The 17,280-nt window shown below is 28.5% G+C and overlaps 1 protein-coding gene and 1 long non-coding RNA gene across 2 annotated transcripts; both read right to left on the bottom strand.

Annotated features, from left to right (window-relative positions):
• Nucleotides 1-2,124: 2,124 nt before the first annotated feature.
• On the bottom strand, nucleotides 2,125-4,035 carry LOC140177400 (uncharacterized). The gene has a single exon (XM_072210494.1). It carries the CDS (start codon nucleotides 4,033-4,035, stop codon nucleotides 2,125-2,127), a length of 1,911 nt encoding a protein of 636 aa, XP_072066595.1.
• Nucleotides 4,036-8,504: 4,469 nt separating this feature from the next.
• On the bottom strand, nucleotides 8,505-9,998 carry LOC140177944 (uncharacterized). The gene is made up of 2 exons (XR_011869659.1): nucleotides 9,864-9,998; nucleotides 8,505-9,086 (listed from the first exon to the last, which is right to left on the bottom strand). It is a non-coding gene; the product is annotated as an uncharacterized lncRNA (long non-coding RNA).
• Nucleotides 9,999-17,280: the final 7,282 nt, after the last annotated feature.

The raw sequence follows: 17,280 nt of genomic DNA, 5'->3' as shown, positions 1-17,280 counted from the left end.
GCATGGAGCGTCTTCTTCTTCTTCTTTTCTTTTTCTTCGCGTTCCTCCTCCTCCTCCTCTCCTCTTTCTTTTTCGCGTTCATTTTTCTTCACGTGTTTTCTCTTTATCGTCATTCTTTTATGGTTGTTGCTGCTGTATTTTTTTTCTTTTTCTCCATCTCTCCCTGATGAAGAAGCACTAAAAGGTAAGAAGAAAGTTTTGAATTGTACAGCATAGAAATGAACCGAAATTATATTCATAATAAACCAAAATTATATTTAGAATGAACTGAAATTATATTCAAAACAAGCATAGACTAAATGCACCTCATTTAAATTCAAAATGAATCGAAATTACTTAATAATTACGTTCTTCTTCTTCACCCATGATGCTACGTCTTCTTCTTCTTCTCCTCCTTTTTTATTATTTTTCACTTTCATTATCGTCGTTGTCACTACCACCGTCCCTCCTCCTCCTCCTCCTCTTCCTCCTAATTTTTCTTCTTCTTTTCTCATTTTTTGTTCAAGATTTAATTTTTGTTTGTATGCTTATTTTCGAATTGAGTTTGTGTCGCAATCGTTAAATAATTTCCGTTCATCTGGATTTAAATAATGTGCACTTAGTCTGTACTTATTTTGAAACGAGTTTACATTATGAATTTTGCACAATTCAAAACTTTTCATCCTCACATTCTACTGCTTCTTTACCCGGGAGAGAATGAGAAAAAAATACAGCAGCAACAATAATAAAAGAATGACGATAAGAAAAAAACACGTGAATAAAAAGTAATGCGAAAAAGAAGGAGGAGAAGGAGGAGGAACGTGAAGAAGAAGGCGACGTATAATCACGCTCTTTTAATGAGAGTGATTTTTGTTGATGTTTGGCCTACTTAAATGAATTTGGATGAAAAAATACTTGGATGTGTAGCAACCCTAATAATAATAATAATAATAATAATAATAATAATAATAATAATAATAATAATAATAATAATAATAATAAGTGTTCATAGAACAAGCACTGTTTGTCAACTGAAACATGAAGCATTATCCAAGCAAATAGAGCGAAACCGAAACGGAAAAAAAAAAAGCAAACCAAGCAAATAGACATAGTCGTGTGCAAGGACACACTACTGACACTCATAGTTTAATAGATATTAAATAAAATGTTTGCCAAATCGGAAGTAGCTCAACAGGCAACAATTTTATTTGTAAATTGGAGCTTTGTTATAAAAAGCAGAAAGCTTGAATCAGCACTTCCCTCTCTGCTAGATTCCACGCTCATACATGAAAAAATTGGGTCAATAATAAGAAAGATGAATTCTTGATCTAGCAGAAATTTGTATGATCAATTAATATTTCATATTTGGTAGTAGTTTCTCAAAAAATAAATGTGATAGAAATTAACAAATGATCACTTTTCTCATGATGAATTATAGAAGAACTGATTTTGGGGACCAACAATTAAACAAATTAAAATTACAAAAATTAGTTTTACTCTTACCTCTCCAAAATAGATGCTAGGCATCCCCAATAAATTTCCGAACAAGCATTGCATTCATAATTCCATTAACATTTTGTGCAAATAAAAATCACTCATTTCCCTTTAACTTAAGTACTTCAATATATATATAAAAGAAGGGAAGGCAAAATCCTAAGCTTAAGTGGCAGAAATTGGAAATACAAGGAGCAGTACCCTGTCAAGATAGTGCAGTGCAACAAAAACAAGATTGCGAAGAATACGACATCCATTGAGATTTGAAGTTTGAAAATTGTGCAGATTGCATATTACTCCAGGCAAGCGCTTTAAATCATGATTGAAAAAACAAGTCAAGGTATCTTGGATGAAACAATTTGCCTACCTTTGGTTGAAGTTCTTCAATGGAGCAAGAGCTCAAGATCAGTGTCCTGACCCTCCTCATATTACTTACCAGACTAGAAAATTATTGACAAAGTATAAAAATAAAAAACGAATGTTATGCAATACAAATTTCTCTAAATGTGATAAAAACTCATAACGATGTTATGTGTATCTTGGGAGGTCTGGAGGATATACAATAAGAAAAAGAATGATATATAATATAAGTAGTAAATATGTATGTTTTTGTGTGACAAGAACTGGAGAGCCTGAAAAGCAGCATGTGGTTTATGGCTCTTGCCCATCCCTCATCCGCATCTCTGTTTCTGAAGTTTGCTTTCTCGACAAGATTTGACTTAAAAAATGATCCGTCTTGAGAAGACTAACATGAGTAAGGAATTCCCCTCCACTTGGTAGTTGTTGAGCATGTGAACCCCATTCAAAGTTATAAACAGTGGAGATCAACATATCTAACCAGAAAACATGTATCTCATCCCAGGGTGCACAAGCTAGTTCCTCTCCATCGGGAATTCTATCTAAGAATGACTTGCGATTATTCACTCCATCATGTTTCGTATTCACATATTGCACTAGAATTTGAGCAGCTTGAGCAGGAGACTTGGCATGATGACATAACTCTTGGGCATGATTGATGGTGTCTTGGATATATTCAATACCACCAATCCATGGAGGCAACATGGAAGGGTGTTGAAGCAATATATAGAATAGATAATCAGATATCTTCTTGCATGCTTCACGTTTGCGTTTGTATTCCTCACCAAGACTAGGACTAGTGGAGTGGTACGCAATATCTGTTATAACATGACCTTTAAGCACAGTTTCTGCAAAAATATTTCTTGACTCTAAAATATTCCCTTCCTCTAGACTCTCACCATCATATTCACTACTTTCTATTAGTATTTTAAATATAACTTCTTTCATATCAGTATCCACCTCTTCCAAACGTTCATTACGGATCAGATTAAATTCCAAGGGTAAGATTTTGCTGAACAAGTAGTCTTCAATGCAAGATCTGGTTGTCTTTTTTGAGCAAAGATCCATCAGGCTGAGTTGACTCATGTATAACTTGTTTTTACTGCCTGATAAAATTGATCGAAAGCGAGAAATGGAAGAGTACATTAAGTTTAGCAAACAACTCCTCCTCTCTCTTTTGGTTAGCCAACACATTGTCCAATCAGACAAAGTAATGGCAAAAAATGCATAAAGCTCAAGAAAGATTGCCCCAATAAACAAAACGTATGTTATAACAACATCAACCCTTGAGTAGGCCTCATCACTATGAGTCACAAGAATGAATGCAACCACTGCACATGTTATGGATAAAGCACTCACCAATCTTAGAAAGAGACCTTTTTTGGTATAAATTATAGAAGCTTTTGTGTAGAGCACATCAAATAAAAACCCAAGTTGCACTTCCACCACTTTAAAGGCATGGACTGCTGGTTTCATCTCAAGCACACATTCTTTTGCCAAATTAAAGCTTGTAGTTAAATCTCGTTTTTCTACGCCTAGATTTGCATGAAGACGTTTGACTAGGGGAAACAAAGAATATCCTTTGTGAATACATTCCAATTCAGGATCCCTAAGGATATGACCTGAATTTGGGATTTGTAGCGTGACATTTGAAGGCAAAGATTTCCTAAATTGGTCGATGGTAGCAGACCTTAGAACCCAATTTCTCTCAGAGTACTTAATGATTCCGGAAACAAACACCAGAATGGCCACAAATGTTAGTGCATTGTTGCCCCATGACCTTAGGAAGATGTAGAATGCAATGCTAACTTGGACAATTAGACCAAGCAAGTGCCTTAACCATAAGGTGTTGTCTTCCAAGGAATAAGCAGTGATTGTGTCAGGGCCACCAAGATGCAATAACAGAAAAGGTGCCCATAATGCTTGAAGAAATTGGTCTTTGCTCTCTCTTTTGGAATTGGACTTGTCAACTTCTATTTGGTTCGTGGCAAGGATCCCCAATGCTACAGTTGCTAACTGATCTGCTGTCAAATATGTCACCCAAACAACAAAATTTAGGATCACACCTTTGATGCCACCTCTTTTGTGTTTTCTCATTGGACCACATATGATCAGGATAACTTGCCATAACAGGCTTAGTAAAACCAAAACACGTATTTCACATTTGTTCCATAGTGATAGTACGGATGCCGGGAAGATCTCCATCACTGTCTGCTGTATAATATAATAAAACATATTTGCTAACTAAAATAAATTAGTTAAAATTAACTAAAATTTACTTATTTAATATTTATTTTTTATTTTCCTAACATTACTGTAATATAATTTTGTGTGCTCGGTTTAATAAGTTAAGCATCTTTCGTTTCTTAAAATTAAATATTCTTTCATAAATCATAATGTCAAATGCCGCTTTTTATTTTTCTTGTGTGAGAGAGAGGTGTATCACAAGATGCTGTGAGGAGAAAAGTGTTTTAAATTACTATGAATTACACAAATCAGAGGTACCAATTTGTTTGTATTGTATTATTTTTTAAATAAACAATCACAAATTGAACGGTCTGATTTTTATTTTAAAAAATAAAAAAAATTAAAAATATAAATTGAACCCACTGATTTATAATTTATTTTTTTCTTTTATAAAAGATAATGTCAAATGCTAATGTATTCTAAATATGGGACGTACCTACGTTCTTTGAAAAATGTCAGAGGTAATAAATAAAGTAACAAGTTATGAAAAATGTCATATATATATTTGAAAATTCTAAAACAAATATAGTTAACCTTATTAATAGGTTATCCTTTTAAATCTCAATTATTTTTATATAAAACATTATAAAGTTAAAATTTAAAATTTCTTTACCTAATAAAATGTGTAATGCTCTTTACTTACACTTAGTTTGACAAAAAATTTAAAAAAGATTCTTGTGTTTTTGAAAAGTACAAATTTTTTATTTTGTATTTGATAAATAAAAAAATTATTTGTATCTGTAATTTTTAAAAATAAAAAAAAATTAAAATACTTAAGATGTAATTTTTTAAAGTTAGATTGGGTTTATCAAAATTAAAAAGTATAATATAATTTTATACATTAATTAATTTTTAAATTTAAGTATTATATTTATGTTTATTATAATATTTTAAAATTTTAAAAATTATTTTATTAAATATAATTATTATTTGAATTTATTAAAAATTATCTTTTAATTTAATTTACTAAATATAGATGTTATAAAGATGTTATAATAATTTTTAAAAAATAAAAATTTTACTAAATCAGACCTAAAAGATATTTAAAGATGAGTCCGTTAATAATGTTAGTAATTGCTATTAAGAGTTTAATTTTGAAAAGCAAGTGTCTTGATTTAAAGTTATGACAAAGTAACTTTCATATATTAATTAAAAATTAAAATTAATTAAAGCTTGTGTAGAGAAAAAGTTATGGTAAAGTTGATTGGGTTTTTATTAATAAGTTTGAAGAATGCCAATAGTTTCACCTTGAGATCAAGGGGAAAAAAAAAAGTAGTATTTCAACCATTCAATTGTTTAAAAGAAAAGAATAATAACTTTTAAAAAAAATAAGAAAATATTAATCTGTAAGCATTGTTTGGATTTGTGGCATAATATAGGAGAAAAAGGTCAGAGGACAAGTACTTTTATTAAAATTTGGTTAGTATTTAACCAATAAAAGAAAAATGAATAATCTCACACTATTAGATATAATCTCACACTATTAAAAATACTAATGATTATAAATTGATGACTTCAAATCACAAAATCTGCTGGTCCCTAACACCCATTATAGAAGTAATTTACTAATAATTCCAAATGTTTTCATTTATGTCAAATGTCAATAAATCATATTCCAATAATAAATAATTACCCTGGGTTATGAAATGTTCGATGTCAACATAATTCTTAAAATTATAACAAAAGTAACATACTAAACATAATTGAGATTTGGAAATTTAATCAATACTAACACTTTTATCATAGAATATATAAGAGATGAAAATGCTAGAAAATTAAATATGAAAATTTAGAATACGTAAAAGATATAAATAGGCAATGCTAGTTAATAACACCACATCTTTCAATTACTTGATATAGCATTCGTTGTAGTAATTAATAATAGTAATTAAGTAATAGAATGACATACCGTACAATGCAAATTAATCTACACACAAATTTTTGCTTTTCAAATTTCTTCTGATTTATAAGCCAGCTGACAATGGAAAGAGGAAATGAAAAGAGCATTAAAGACCATAATTAAAAGTTAGAATAAGGATTAAATTGAGAGGGAAGGAGGGATGATATGTCACACATATACACTTACACTGTATGGTAAATAATTTAATTGATTGTTGTAACAGTAATGTGCAATCATCATGCTATATATAGGGATTATAGAGACTATAGTAACAATGAAGTATTACAAAGGCATCTTACTTTAAGGATGTTTGTACAGTAAGACCAAGACATACACAAGCAACATGCATGTTTGTAAGTATGAAGAGATAATTTAATGCCAAGTTACGATCATTTTGGAATAATTCTAAAATCAAGCACACATTCTTTTTTTAATTTTAAGAGTAATATATTAATGGTCAATACCTTATGCTCTTTCCTATCAAAAAGATAATTATGAAGAAATATAATCTAGCTTGATCACATCAATCTTTAATGTTAGTTTAGAAAATTAAAAGATGTCACATTTAAATGCATATATTCTGCGTTTTAATTTTAGAATATAGTATTATCAAACGATTATTATTAAGAAAAAATTTAAGGGACTAATACTTTTATTAAAATTAATAATTAACTAATAAGAAAAATGAATAATTTTATATTATTAAATATAATCTTACATCATAAAAAATATTATTACTGATTAATTGATAATTATAAATTACAAATCTGCTAACACTTTAATACTCTTCTGTTATTAATATACTCTCTTCAATAATTCCCAATCAAAAGAAAAAGAAAATTTTATAGAGAAAACCTTGTAATATTATTTTGGATAATGATTATACCTTGCGTAATAGCTAGCTAGAATGCATTGCATTAAAGTATGACACACATAGTCAAGCAACAAAATTTATTTTATTCTTTCTTCCCAACAAAAAGGTAAAAGGATAAAAGTTACACAAAAATTAGCAAGTATTCCTAGATACGTGTGAATAGACCCTTGCATGCATATGTACGTATAAGAGAAAGTGTTAGACACGTTAATGAAATTTAACTTTACTTTAATAATAATTTTGAAAATAATATATATAAATGTGTAACTAGATCGCATTGTCTTGCAAATTCACAAGACATAAATTACTTACAAAGTACACAATATTATATATTAATAACAAAAAGCCGTAGCTTCCCCAATCATAAATTTTTTTTTCTTGCTTTTTCACGAGATACAAGGCGAGATTTAAATCATTGACACTTGTTTAAATAAATTAGTGAGTTAACTACTAGATCAATCCAACTTAATTTTTTCGATCATAATTTTATTAGATGAGTTTCCAGTTTTAATTTTAAGGGCCCATCTTATTTGTATTATTATTAATTGGCTGTCCCCTAGTACTCGGATGGTTATTCTAAATAATATAAAAAGATGTTCATTTTGTAACTCAATAGCTCTGTATTGTACATATTGTACAAATAGTCTATTATCTAAAGAGATCTGAAAAGAAAAAACATATTCGTAGTTGTAATCTAATCTTTTATTGCTAATAATGATAATTCAAATATTCAACTTAATTTTATTCTATACCTTGCTTAATAGTTAGCATTTTTTATTCCATGAAATAGACACCATACTTTTTTTATTCTTTTCCTCTTATTTTAGAAGTAACAAAAACAAAAGATATACATAGAATATATAGAAACATTTTTTTTCTTCATGGAAGCAAGTAACATTAGATTGGGAGTAAATTTGAATTCACATGGTATATATATCTTTAACTTTTAGAGTGAATAAAGTATTAAATGGTCAATATATCATAATCTCTTGCTTGTCAAAAATAAAAGAAAAATCATATCATTTTCATAATATTTATATTTAGAGCTCTTAAAAGTTAACATTACACATATATAATAGAAAAAAGTTTACATTACTCTAAATGCTATTAGTACATGCATCATAATAATTTTTCCTCTCTCCCACATATAAAGTAAAATAAATTATATACTGAAAGTAACATGTCTCGCTTTGTATTCGTCATGAAATAATTTTTTTTTTTGAAATTTAAACTCATAAGATAAGGTAGTATAAACGGTTATATCTATTTTTATATAAATTTTTTTATTTATTTTATATTATTTTTTTCATTTTTAAAATTCATTAATAATCAAAATTTAAATATTTTGAATATAATCATCTATGTTACTTTTTTTTATAGTTTAAACTTTAAAAAAAAGTTGTATAATGACAAAGATAATAATAACTTTGCTATGAATTTAAATTCCTATTATTATTATTATTATTATTATTATTATTATTATTATTATTATTATTAGAGACGGTAAGATCTGTAATTACAATTAATAAATTATATTAGATCCAATATTTAATTTGCATTACTAGAAGAGAATCAATTATCATGACACATCAATTATATTTTAAAACCGGTAAGTTTATAGTAACATTTTTGTTTTTCCACCATCCAAGATACTGAAAGGAAAAGTTTAGGTACATGAGTTTTATTAAAATTTGGCCAGCAAAGTAAAGTGAATAATTTTACATTTTTGAATAAAATTTTACACCATTAAAATAAAAAATGATGATTAATTGATAGTTATAAATCACAAAACTTGCTGCCCCTAATATTCCTCTTATTGAAATCCACAAACTCATCTTAGTCGTACTTAAAAGTAGGGATGTACATGGGTCAGGTCACACCGGATTTGACCTAACGTAGACCCGACCTGAATTATAGACCAGACCTAATTTTTAGACCCTAACCTAAACCCTAATTTTTAGACCCTAGAGCCTAACCTGTTTTTGTGTGACAAGAACCGCAAACACAGAACTAGAGAGCCTGAAAAGCAGTTGCTAACTGATCTGCCGTCAAATATGTCACCCAAACAACAAAATTTAGGATCACACCTTTGATGCCACCTCTTTTGTGTTTTCTCATTGGACCACATATGATCAGGATAAGTTACCATAACAGACTTAGTAAAACCAAAAAACGTATCTCACATTTGTTCCACACTGATAGGACGGACGCCGGGAAGATCTCCATCACTTTCTGCTGTATGCACCAATACGGACGTAATTGAAGAGGAAAAACTTTTAGTGGGAAAAAAAAGTTGCATAACATTGCAAATACAATTTAAAATTGTTCGTTATTTAACATTTTTATACTTCTTCGTTTGTATAGTATAATAAAAAATATCTGACAACCAAGATAAATTAGCCAAAATCAGCCAGAATTTATCATTAAAGTTGATTGGGTTTTTATTAATAAGTTTGAAGAATGGCAATAGTTAGATCAAGGGAGAAAAGTAGTATTTCAACCATTCAATTGTTTAAAAGAAAAGAATAATAAGTTTTTAAAAAAATAAAAAGAAAATATTAATGTGTAAGCATTGTTTGGATTTGTGGTAACATAAGGTGAAATACAATTTTTCAATGAGTTCAGAGTACAGTGCGATGTTTCCGATTTCAAGATAGAGGTGTAGAAGTAATCTGCTAATAATTCCAAATGTTTTCATTTTATGTCAAGTGTAACCAATCATATCCCAATAATAGATAATTACTCTGGGTTATGCAATGTTGGATGTCAACATAATTCTTAAAATTATAACGAAAGTAACGTACTAAACATAATTGAGATTTGGATAATTAATCAATACTAACACTTTTATCATATAATAATGAAAATGCTAGAGAATCAAATATGAAAAATCAGAATATGTAAGAGATATAAATTGGCAATGCTAGTTAATAACACCACATCTTTCAATTACTTGATATAGCATTTGTTGTAGTAATTAGTAATTAGTAATTAAGTGATACAAGGACATACCGTATAGTGCAAATTAATCTACACACAAGTTTTTGCTTCTCAAATTTCTTCTGATTTATAAGCTGACAATGGAGAGAGGAAATGAAAAGAACATTAAAGATAATAATTTAGAAGTTAGAATAAGGATTAAATTTTGAGAGGAGAAGAGAGGGATGATGGTCACACACTTAAACTATACGGAAAATTATTTAATTTGTTGTTGTAACAATAATGTGCAATCATCATGCTATATATAGGGATTTATAGAGACTACAGTAATAATGAAGTGTTACAAAGGCATCTTGCTTTGAGGATGCTTATACAGTAAGACGAGGACACACACGAGCAACATGTTTGTAAGGATGATGAAATAATTTAATATCAAGCTACAATAATTTTGGAATAAATCTAAAATCACATATTCTATTATTAATTTTAAGAGTAATATATTAATGGTCAGCATCTTATTTTCTTTCCTATCAAAAAAATAAAGTAAATTATACAGTAAAGATGTACAGATCTTTTTATTAATAGAATAAAAAAGATTGAGAAAATTAAGACCCATATTTTAAACATTAATAAAATAATAAAAAATAATTATAAAAAAATTTATACTCTTTTTATACAATTTTAGTCTGTATAATAGGATATCCAAAAAATAATTATGAAGAAACATAGTCTAGCTTAATCACATTAGTCTTCAATGTTAGTTTAGAAAATTAGAAGATGTAAAAATTATTTGCTCACATTTTTCTGCATTTTAATTTTATTCTAGTATTATCAAAGGATTATTTACTAATATACTCTCTTCAATTCCCTGTCAAAAGAAAAAGAAAATTATATGAATAAAGTATTATTTTTATTCTAAATATTTGGAATAAATTTTAAAGTTATTCTTAACATTTAAATTGTCATATTTAAGTTCCTAATGTTTTAAAATATTGTCCTGTCGTTAGGAATCTATTAATAGAATTGACGGCGAGACAAATTTGAGACAATTTTAAAATACTAGTCGTTGAGGATAAAAACGATACATTACTCTTAAAATAATTACCAAATCAAGTAAAATGAAAATAAATTTTAATGGAATGAGTTGCATTACAAATTCAAAATTTTTACTCATAAGATAATACTTCTAGAATGAGTAATAGATAAACTTCTGAAAAAAAAAAAACAAATATGATACATATACAATATATATAGTATGTCTCTAATGTATTGAAATTTTTTAATGTTTAACTTAGTTAAATTTTATTTTTAATTTTAAAATAAATTTTAATTTTATCCTTCAATAATATTAATTTTTTATAATAAGTAATTATATCATTATTTTTTTAATTGCATTTAAATAAGTTATTCATAATCACATTATTTTCATTCTAAATAAATTTATTTTTTAATTTTATTCTTAATCACATTATTTTTATTCAAAGTAGTTTTATTTTTTATTAAGAGAAAAATTAAAAAATAAATTAAATAATTGTCTATCTTAAAAAAGGTAAAATTATTGAAGGAAAAAAATTAAAATTTATTCAAAAGTTAAAAATAAAGTTTAATTAAATTAAACATTAAAAAATTTGGTATATTAAAAATAAAAAGATATAATTTATATTTTATTGTATTTGTATATTTTTTTTTAAATTTATATACTAATCATTTTATAAGTATAAGTAAAAATCTTGAATTTGTAATATATAATTTATTTTGTTAAAATCTATTATCATTTTACTTGATTTGGTAATTTTTCTAAAAATAATGTATTGTTTTTGTTTTCAATATTTTTATTCTATTTAAATTCTTGATATTTTAAAATTGTCTCAATTTTATCTTATTATTAATTTTATTAATAAATCACTAATAATAAAATAACATTAAAATAATATTAAAATATTAAAAATTTAAATAATATAATTTAAATATTAGAGATTTAGAGGTATTTAAAACTTACTCTAAATATGAGGAAGAAATCAATACTTTACTCGAATTATGTTCTTGCCGTGACAAGGTTATCTCTATTCTCTAATATTTTGGATAATGATTATACTTTGATAGTTAGAATGGATTGCATTAAAGTATGAAACGCATAGTCAAGCAACACATCTTATTTTATTCTTTCTTCCCAACATAAAAAGTAAAGGAGTAAAAGTTACAAAAAAATTAGCGAATATTCTTAGATATGTGTGAAGAAGAGTATTAGAGACCAACAGAATTTATAATATTTAATTATTAATTAATTATTATTAATATTTTTAATAATATATAATAATATATATTTGATAATATAGAATTAATTTTTTTATAATTAAATATTGACTAAATTTCAATAAAAATATTAATTTCTTAAATTTTTTCATGTGTGAATAGACCCTTGCAAGCATGTGTGCGTATAACGTGAATTGTTACATACGTTAATGAAAATTAACTTTACATTAATAATAATTTTGAAAATAATATATATAATATGTGTAAGTAGATCGCATTGTCTTGAAAATTCACAAGACATAAATTACTTACAAAGTACACAATATTATATATATTAATAACAAAAAGTCGTAGCTTCCCCATCATAATTTTATTAGATGAGTTTTCAATTTTAATTTTAAGGGCTCATCTTATAACACTCTCATTATTAGAATATTATATTTTTTGCTATGTTATTCTTGAGAAAAAATTGACCCTTCGAGTATTACAAATTGTATGAAAAAAGATTATAGAAGTAAGGGGCTTTAAAAAAGATATAGATATATAGTATCTATCTATGTATATTGAATTGCGAATATAGAAATAATACAATTATTTCAGATTCGACAAAATCTGGATATCCGATATAGATGAAAGAAAGTAAATAAAATGGGTGGAAACATTTTTCAATAGCGAAATATATTTCTAATAAATTCTACAGTTCCGACATAATTATATATAGAATTAGATTCTATTTTATACTTCTCAATATACTCTTTTCTACTCATCCTATTCCTATTAACTGAATATATATATTCAGTTAATAGGAATAGGATGAGTAGAATCCATAAAAAATACTTATCGAAAAAAGTGATCCATTGAGTCATACTAAGTATATTTGAATTCTATTGATTATAGACTATCTTTATAACAATATAAGAAAAAAATGCGATATATAAATTCAATATTCTATAATTAATAATTATATATAGCAGGTACAAATATTAAATCGAGGTACCCATTCTATGATAAACTTACCTTCCATTTTTGTGCCTTTAGTGGGCCTAGTATTTCCGGCACTTGCAATGGCTTCTTTATTTCTTTATGTTCAAAAGAACAAGATCTTTTAGATACGGACAATAGGCACAAATCAAGTATATTTTTTTAGATCAGGGAGCAACTTGATGAATAATCACTCCTAAAGGTTTACACCATAATAGTGCTAGTCGATGAGAGTTACTTCGGAAACAAAGAAGAATCAAGTCAAATTCATTTACTTAGCAAGGAGTATTATGATTACTTTATATATTTAATATTAAAATAGGAGCCTGTGACTCGATATTGTATCGTTAAGTTTTTTGAAAATTGGAAAAAATAAATACTTTAAAAACAAGCAGGCATAGATTCATATACAAGATTCCTTACATAATATCTTATAATATAATATACATATAAAACATACAACTCCTATCCCTCTTACAAAATTGTAATAACAAAGACGAGGGAAGAAAATAATCTAAACAATACAACAACGTATAAACCAAACACATGCATTATAATTCTCTTTAATGCCTCTTCTTCTAGTTCCTGAAAAGGTAAAGCTTTAGGGGGTGAGAACCTAACCACACGGTCTCACCACGGAGTTTCAAAGTTGTCATAAGAAGATATTTAATAAGAAAACTGTTTCAAGCTCAGTGATTATCATTGCCTTATGAATTTTTTTAAAAACCAATAGGTAATAATTCAAAACCTTTTCAAATGAACAATGTTTAATCTTTCAAAAATTCGAAACATTTCCTTTCTTATAAGAAAATCTCAATCAGAGACCAATCACGCAATTAAACAACACAATCATTACTTCAGCACCAAAATTCATTCTCAAATGTAGCACGCCAGGACAAACACAAGCAAGACAGACAAGGAAAGCACAAGTAGATAGCAATTACAGCAAATAGTTCAAATAACAGTTAAGAACAGTTTAGCAATTAGGCAAACCAAAACAAGTTTCAATCCAAGCAAAACATATAGATACATATGATGCATGCCTGTCCTATGGCTGATGAGGCTCATCTGTCGGTTATCCAGCCAACCCGACAAGTCTGAATTGTTCTTAGACTGTCCCCCGACGTACATTTCCAAGAGTCTATGCATAACTTTTTCTCAAATAATCAATATTGCTCAATGGGGGTAATATTATTCCCTGAAATTTATATAGTGCCCGGTCACACTTACGTCGTAGGGTCAACAGAGTATCGAATTTTCAACCTGGTACACGTGGTGGCAAGTCATGGTACTTTATCCAGGGAACCTCGTATCTCAGATAATTCAAATTCATAAGCTAAATGAATAATTATTCAGAGATCATATTTCAACATTTTCAATCCATATCTCAACATTCTCATCATTCTCAACATCATCATCATTCATCAATCCAAATCTCATTTCCAAATTCATTCAAAAACCATATTCCAAAGAAAATTCTCAATCATCCTTCTTTCCATTCCGTTCACTAACAATTCCCAATCCAAAACATAACTCTTCCTTTGATAAATGAGGTAATTTTAAATCATTATAATACTTAAAACCTTTTAAAATAACTACTTCCAATGAAACTTCTAATTTTATAAAATTTCGGCAGCATCCCCTCTAAAACTCGGATTCTGCCACCTTTTTCGGGTCTCAACCAAACCAAACCAAACGCCTGCCAATCAGTCAAATCACTTCCAATAACCATTATCACAACAACACTCAATCCAAAGAAATTGAAAAATCTAGAATTCAATCAACTAATCCTATAAATCGCAATTTAAACCAATTTCAACCAACAACATCAATCAATAGTTAAAAATTCTCAGACTTCTCAAACAGTGTTAAACCAAACCATTCCTCAAACACTTTTCTAATCATTTCCAAAATAAAAAATCATTCTCAATAAATAACCCGTTTTCAGATATCAAGTCCTTTTCAAATTTATTTTTAAAATCAAATTCCGATACTAAATCGGGTTTAATATCAAATCAAATCTCAATATTAAATCTTTTCTAAAATCAAATTGTTTCCAAAATTAACCTAAAAGTCAATAATAAATCTTCTCTAATAATTCAAGGAAAACCACTTTAACAACATCAATCAACTAATCCAAATATCCACTTTCTCAATCGATCAGTTTATTAATCAAACTAATAATCTCATTCAACCAAAACAACTCAATTCAATTCATAAGACTCGCAAAATCACAAAAATATATTTTACGCGTTAATATCGATTTATAACAACCCTGTAATGTAAAATAGATTTAAGAAAAATCCCTACCTCGATTAGTCGCAAGATTTGTGAAATGAAAATTGGTTAGACTAAGGATGAAATATTTTCTCAAAAATCCTGGAAAAAAAAATACTTAGATGCAAAATCTCATAAGAACATGTATAAAAATTGTGATAAGATTGGAAGTGAATCAAGTTGTAGTCAATGAAAAAAATCTAAAGTAGAAATTGTTTTCACATGTCTTTAGAAAAATAGGTGAAGTATTGCAGATAAACAGATTTAAACCATATAAAGATTCTTTAATCCATATAAGAAAGTATATGCTAAATTAAAAATGATCTCATCAAATATTCGAAGGGTGGTTGTGAAACAGAATTTGGTAGGGAAAAAAAGTCAATTCAAAACTTTTTCAATTTAAAACAAGAACTCTAAAAATAGACTGTAAGGGATGATGCATCTCACCAACACAAGCTTAGTTTATATCAAGGAGATACACAGATCACAAAGCAGTTAAAGTTAGGAACTGTGATGTCAAAAATTTAAGAGATAATCAAGAATATGATCAATGAGAACAAGATTTTATGAAGAAGAACATAGTCAATAATAAAGATAGATATGTTTTGAAAGTCTCAGGTAAATCCTCAGGAATACAACGAAACATGATTATGGACGAATAATAAAATATGGTTAGAGAATAGTCAAATCATGGTTCAAAAAAAGAAACCTGAGTCAAGGAACTTCCATGAGAATAGTAAAGAAGAAATAATATGCCAACCTAAGCAACGTGAACAAGAATCATAAGTTGAAACCAAGCACGAAAAGCGAATTCTAGTATCCCCGAACCACGTGACTCATATTACTTATTACTTATCAATTTCAATTCGCCTATAATTACCTATTAACTTTCCCGTTCACATAAGTTATCAACATTAAGTTGGCCAGACTTAACATCAACAGATATGCAACAGTAAGCTAACAGTATTAATTAATAGGCAGTCATGTGCATAAAATTCTAATTCTTGTTATTCTACAACTCCTAGATTTTATAATTTAAATATGAAAATTATCCAATAATTATAAAATTAGATAAAATTTCTAATTTGATTATCAAAACTTGATTTAGTTAGCTTTAATAAAATAATTTCTAAAATTAAAATCTTTAATAAATAAATAAACTGAAATTGACTCATAATAAGATCTTTCAAAAGTTTTGGGTCTTACATCCTGCTCACCTCCAGTGACAGCAAGTTCCGCCAACGGCAGAGGCGCAGCCAGAAGCTTCGGCAGCAGCGAATCTGGTGGTGGTTCAGACGAAGACGACACCGGCAACTGGGCAAAACTGGCTCCGACGGCGCACGGGTGTCCTTCCTTCTCCTCTCTTTAATCGCGTCACTCCCTCTCTTCGCGGCGGTGGCACGGCAGCAGTGACGAGCTTCAGCAGCGGTGAATCACTGGCGATGGAGGTTTGGCAGTGGTGAACGGCTTCTCCTCCTCTGTGTGCACTCTGCTCCTCCCTTCCACCAATCAGCGACGGCAACGCGGATAGGGTGCGGCAGTGCAGACGACAGCAGCTCCCTCTCTCTCTCTCAAACGTGTCGCTCTCTCCCTTGGTTCTTTCCTGCGATGGCGACGGTGAGGACGGCATGGGCTGGACGCAGGCTGGGCAGCAGCGGATCTTCAAAGCCTCCTTGGCGCTGCTGCTACTCCAAAATTTCGCTTCTGTTTCTTAGGGTTTGATATCTCACCCTCCTACAGCTCTACCTTTTCAGGAACCAGATGAAGAGGCATTAAGGAGAGTTATACTGTATTTGGTTTATATGTTGTTGTATTGATTAGATTATTTTCTTTCCTCGTCTTTGTTATTACAATTTTGTAAGAGGGGTAGGAGTTGTATGTTTTATATATGTATTACATTATAAGATGTTATGTAAGATGTCTTGTATATGAATTTATGTCTGTTTTTTTTTAACATAAAGTATTTACTTCCGATTTT

Source organism: Arachis hypogaea, chromosome 2 (genome assembly GCF_003086295.3).
Source record: "Arachis hypogaea cultivar Tifrunner chromosome 2, arahy.Tifrunner.gnm2.J5K5, whole genome shotgun sequence".
Taxonomy (NCBI): Eukaryota; Viridiplantae; Streptophyta; class Magnoliopsida; order Fabales; family Fabaceae; genus Arachis; species Arachis hypogaea.
This window is presented reverse-complemented; position numbering and strand designations above follow the sequence as displayed.

Coding starts and splice junctions, on each gene's coding strand:
- LOC140177400 (XM_072210494.1), bottom strand. CDS start 4,035: ATGGAGATCTTCCCGGCATCCGTACTATCACTATGGAACAAATGTGAA.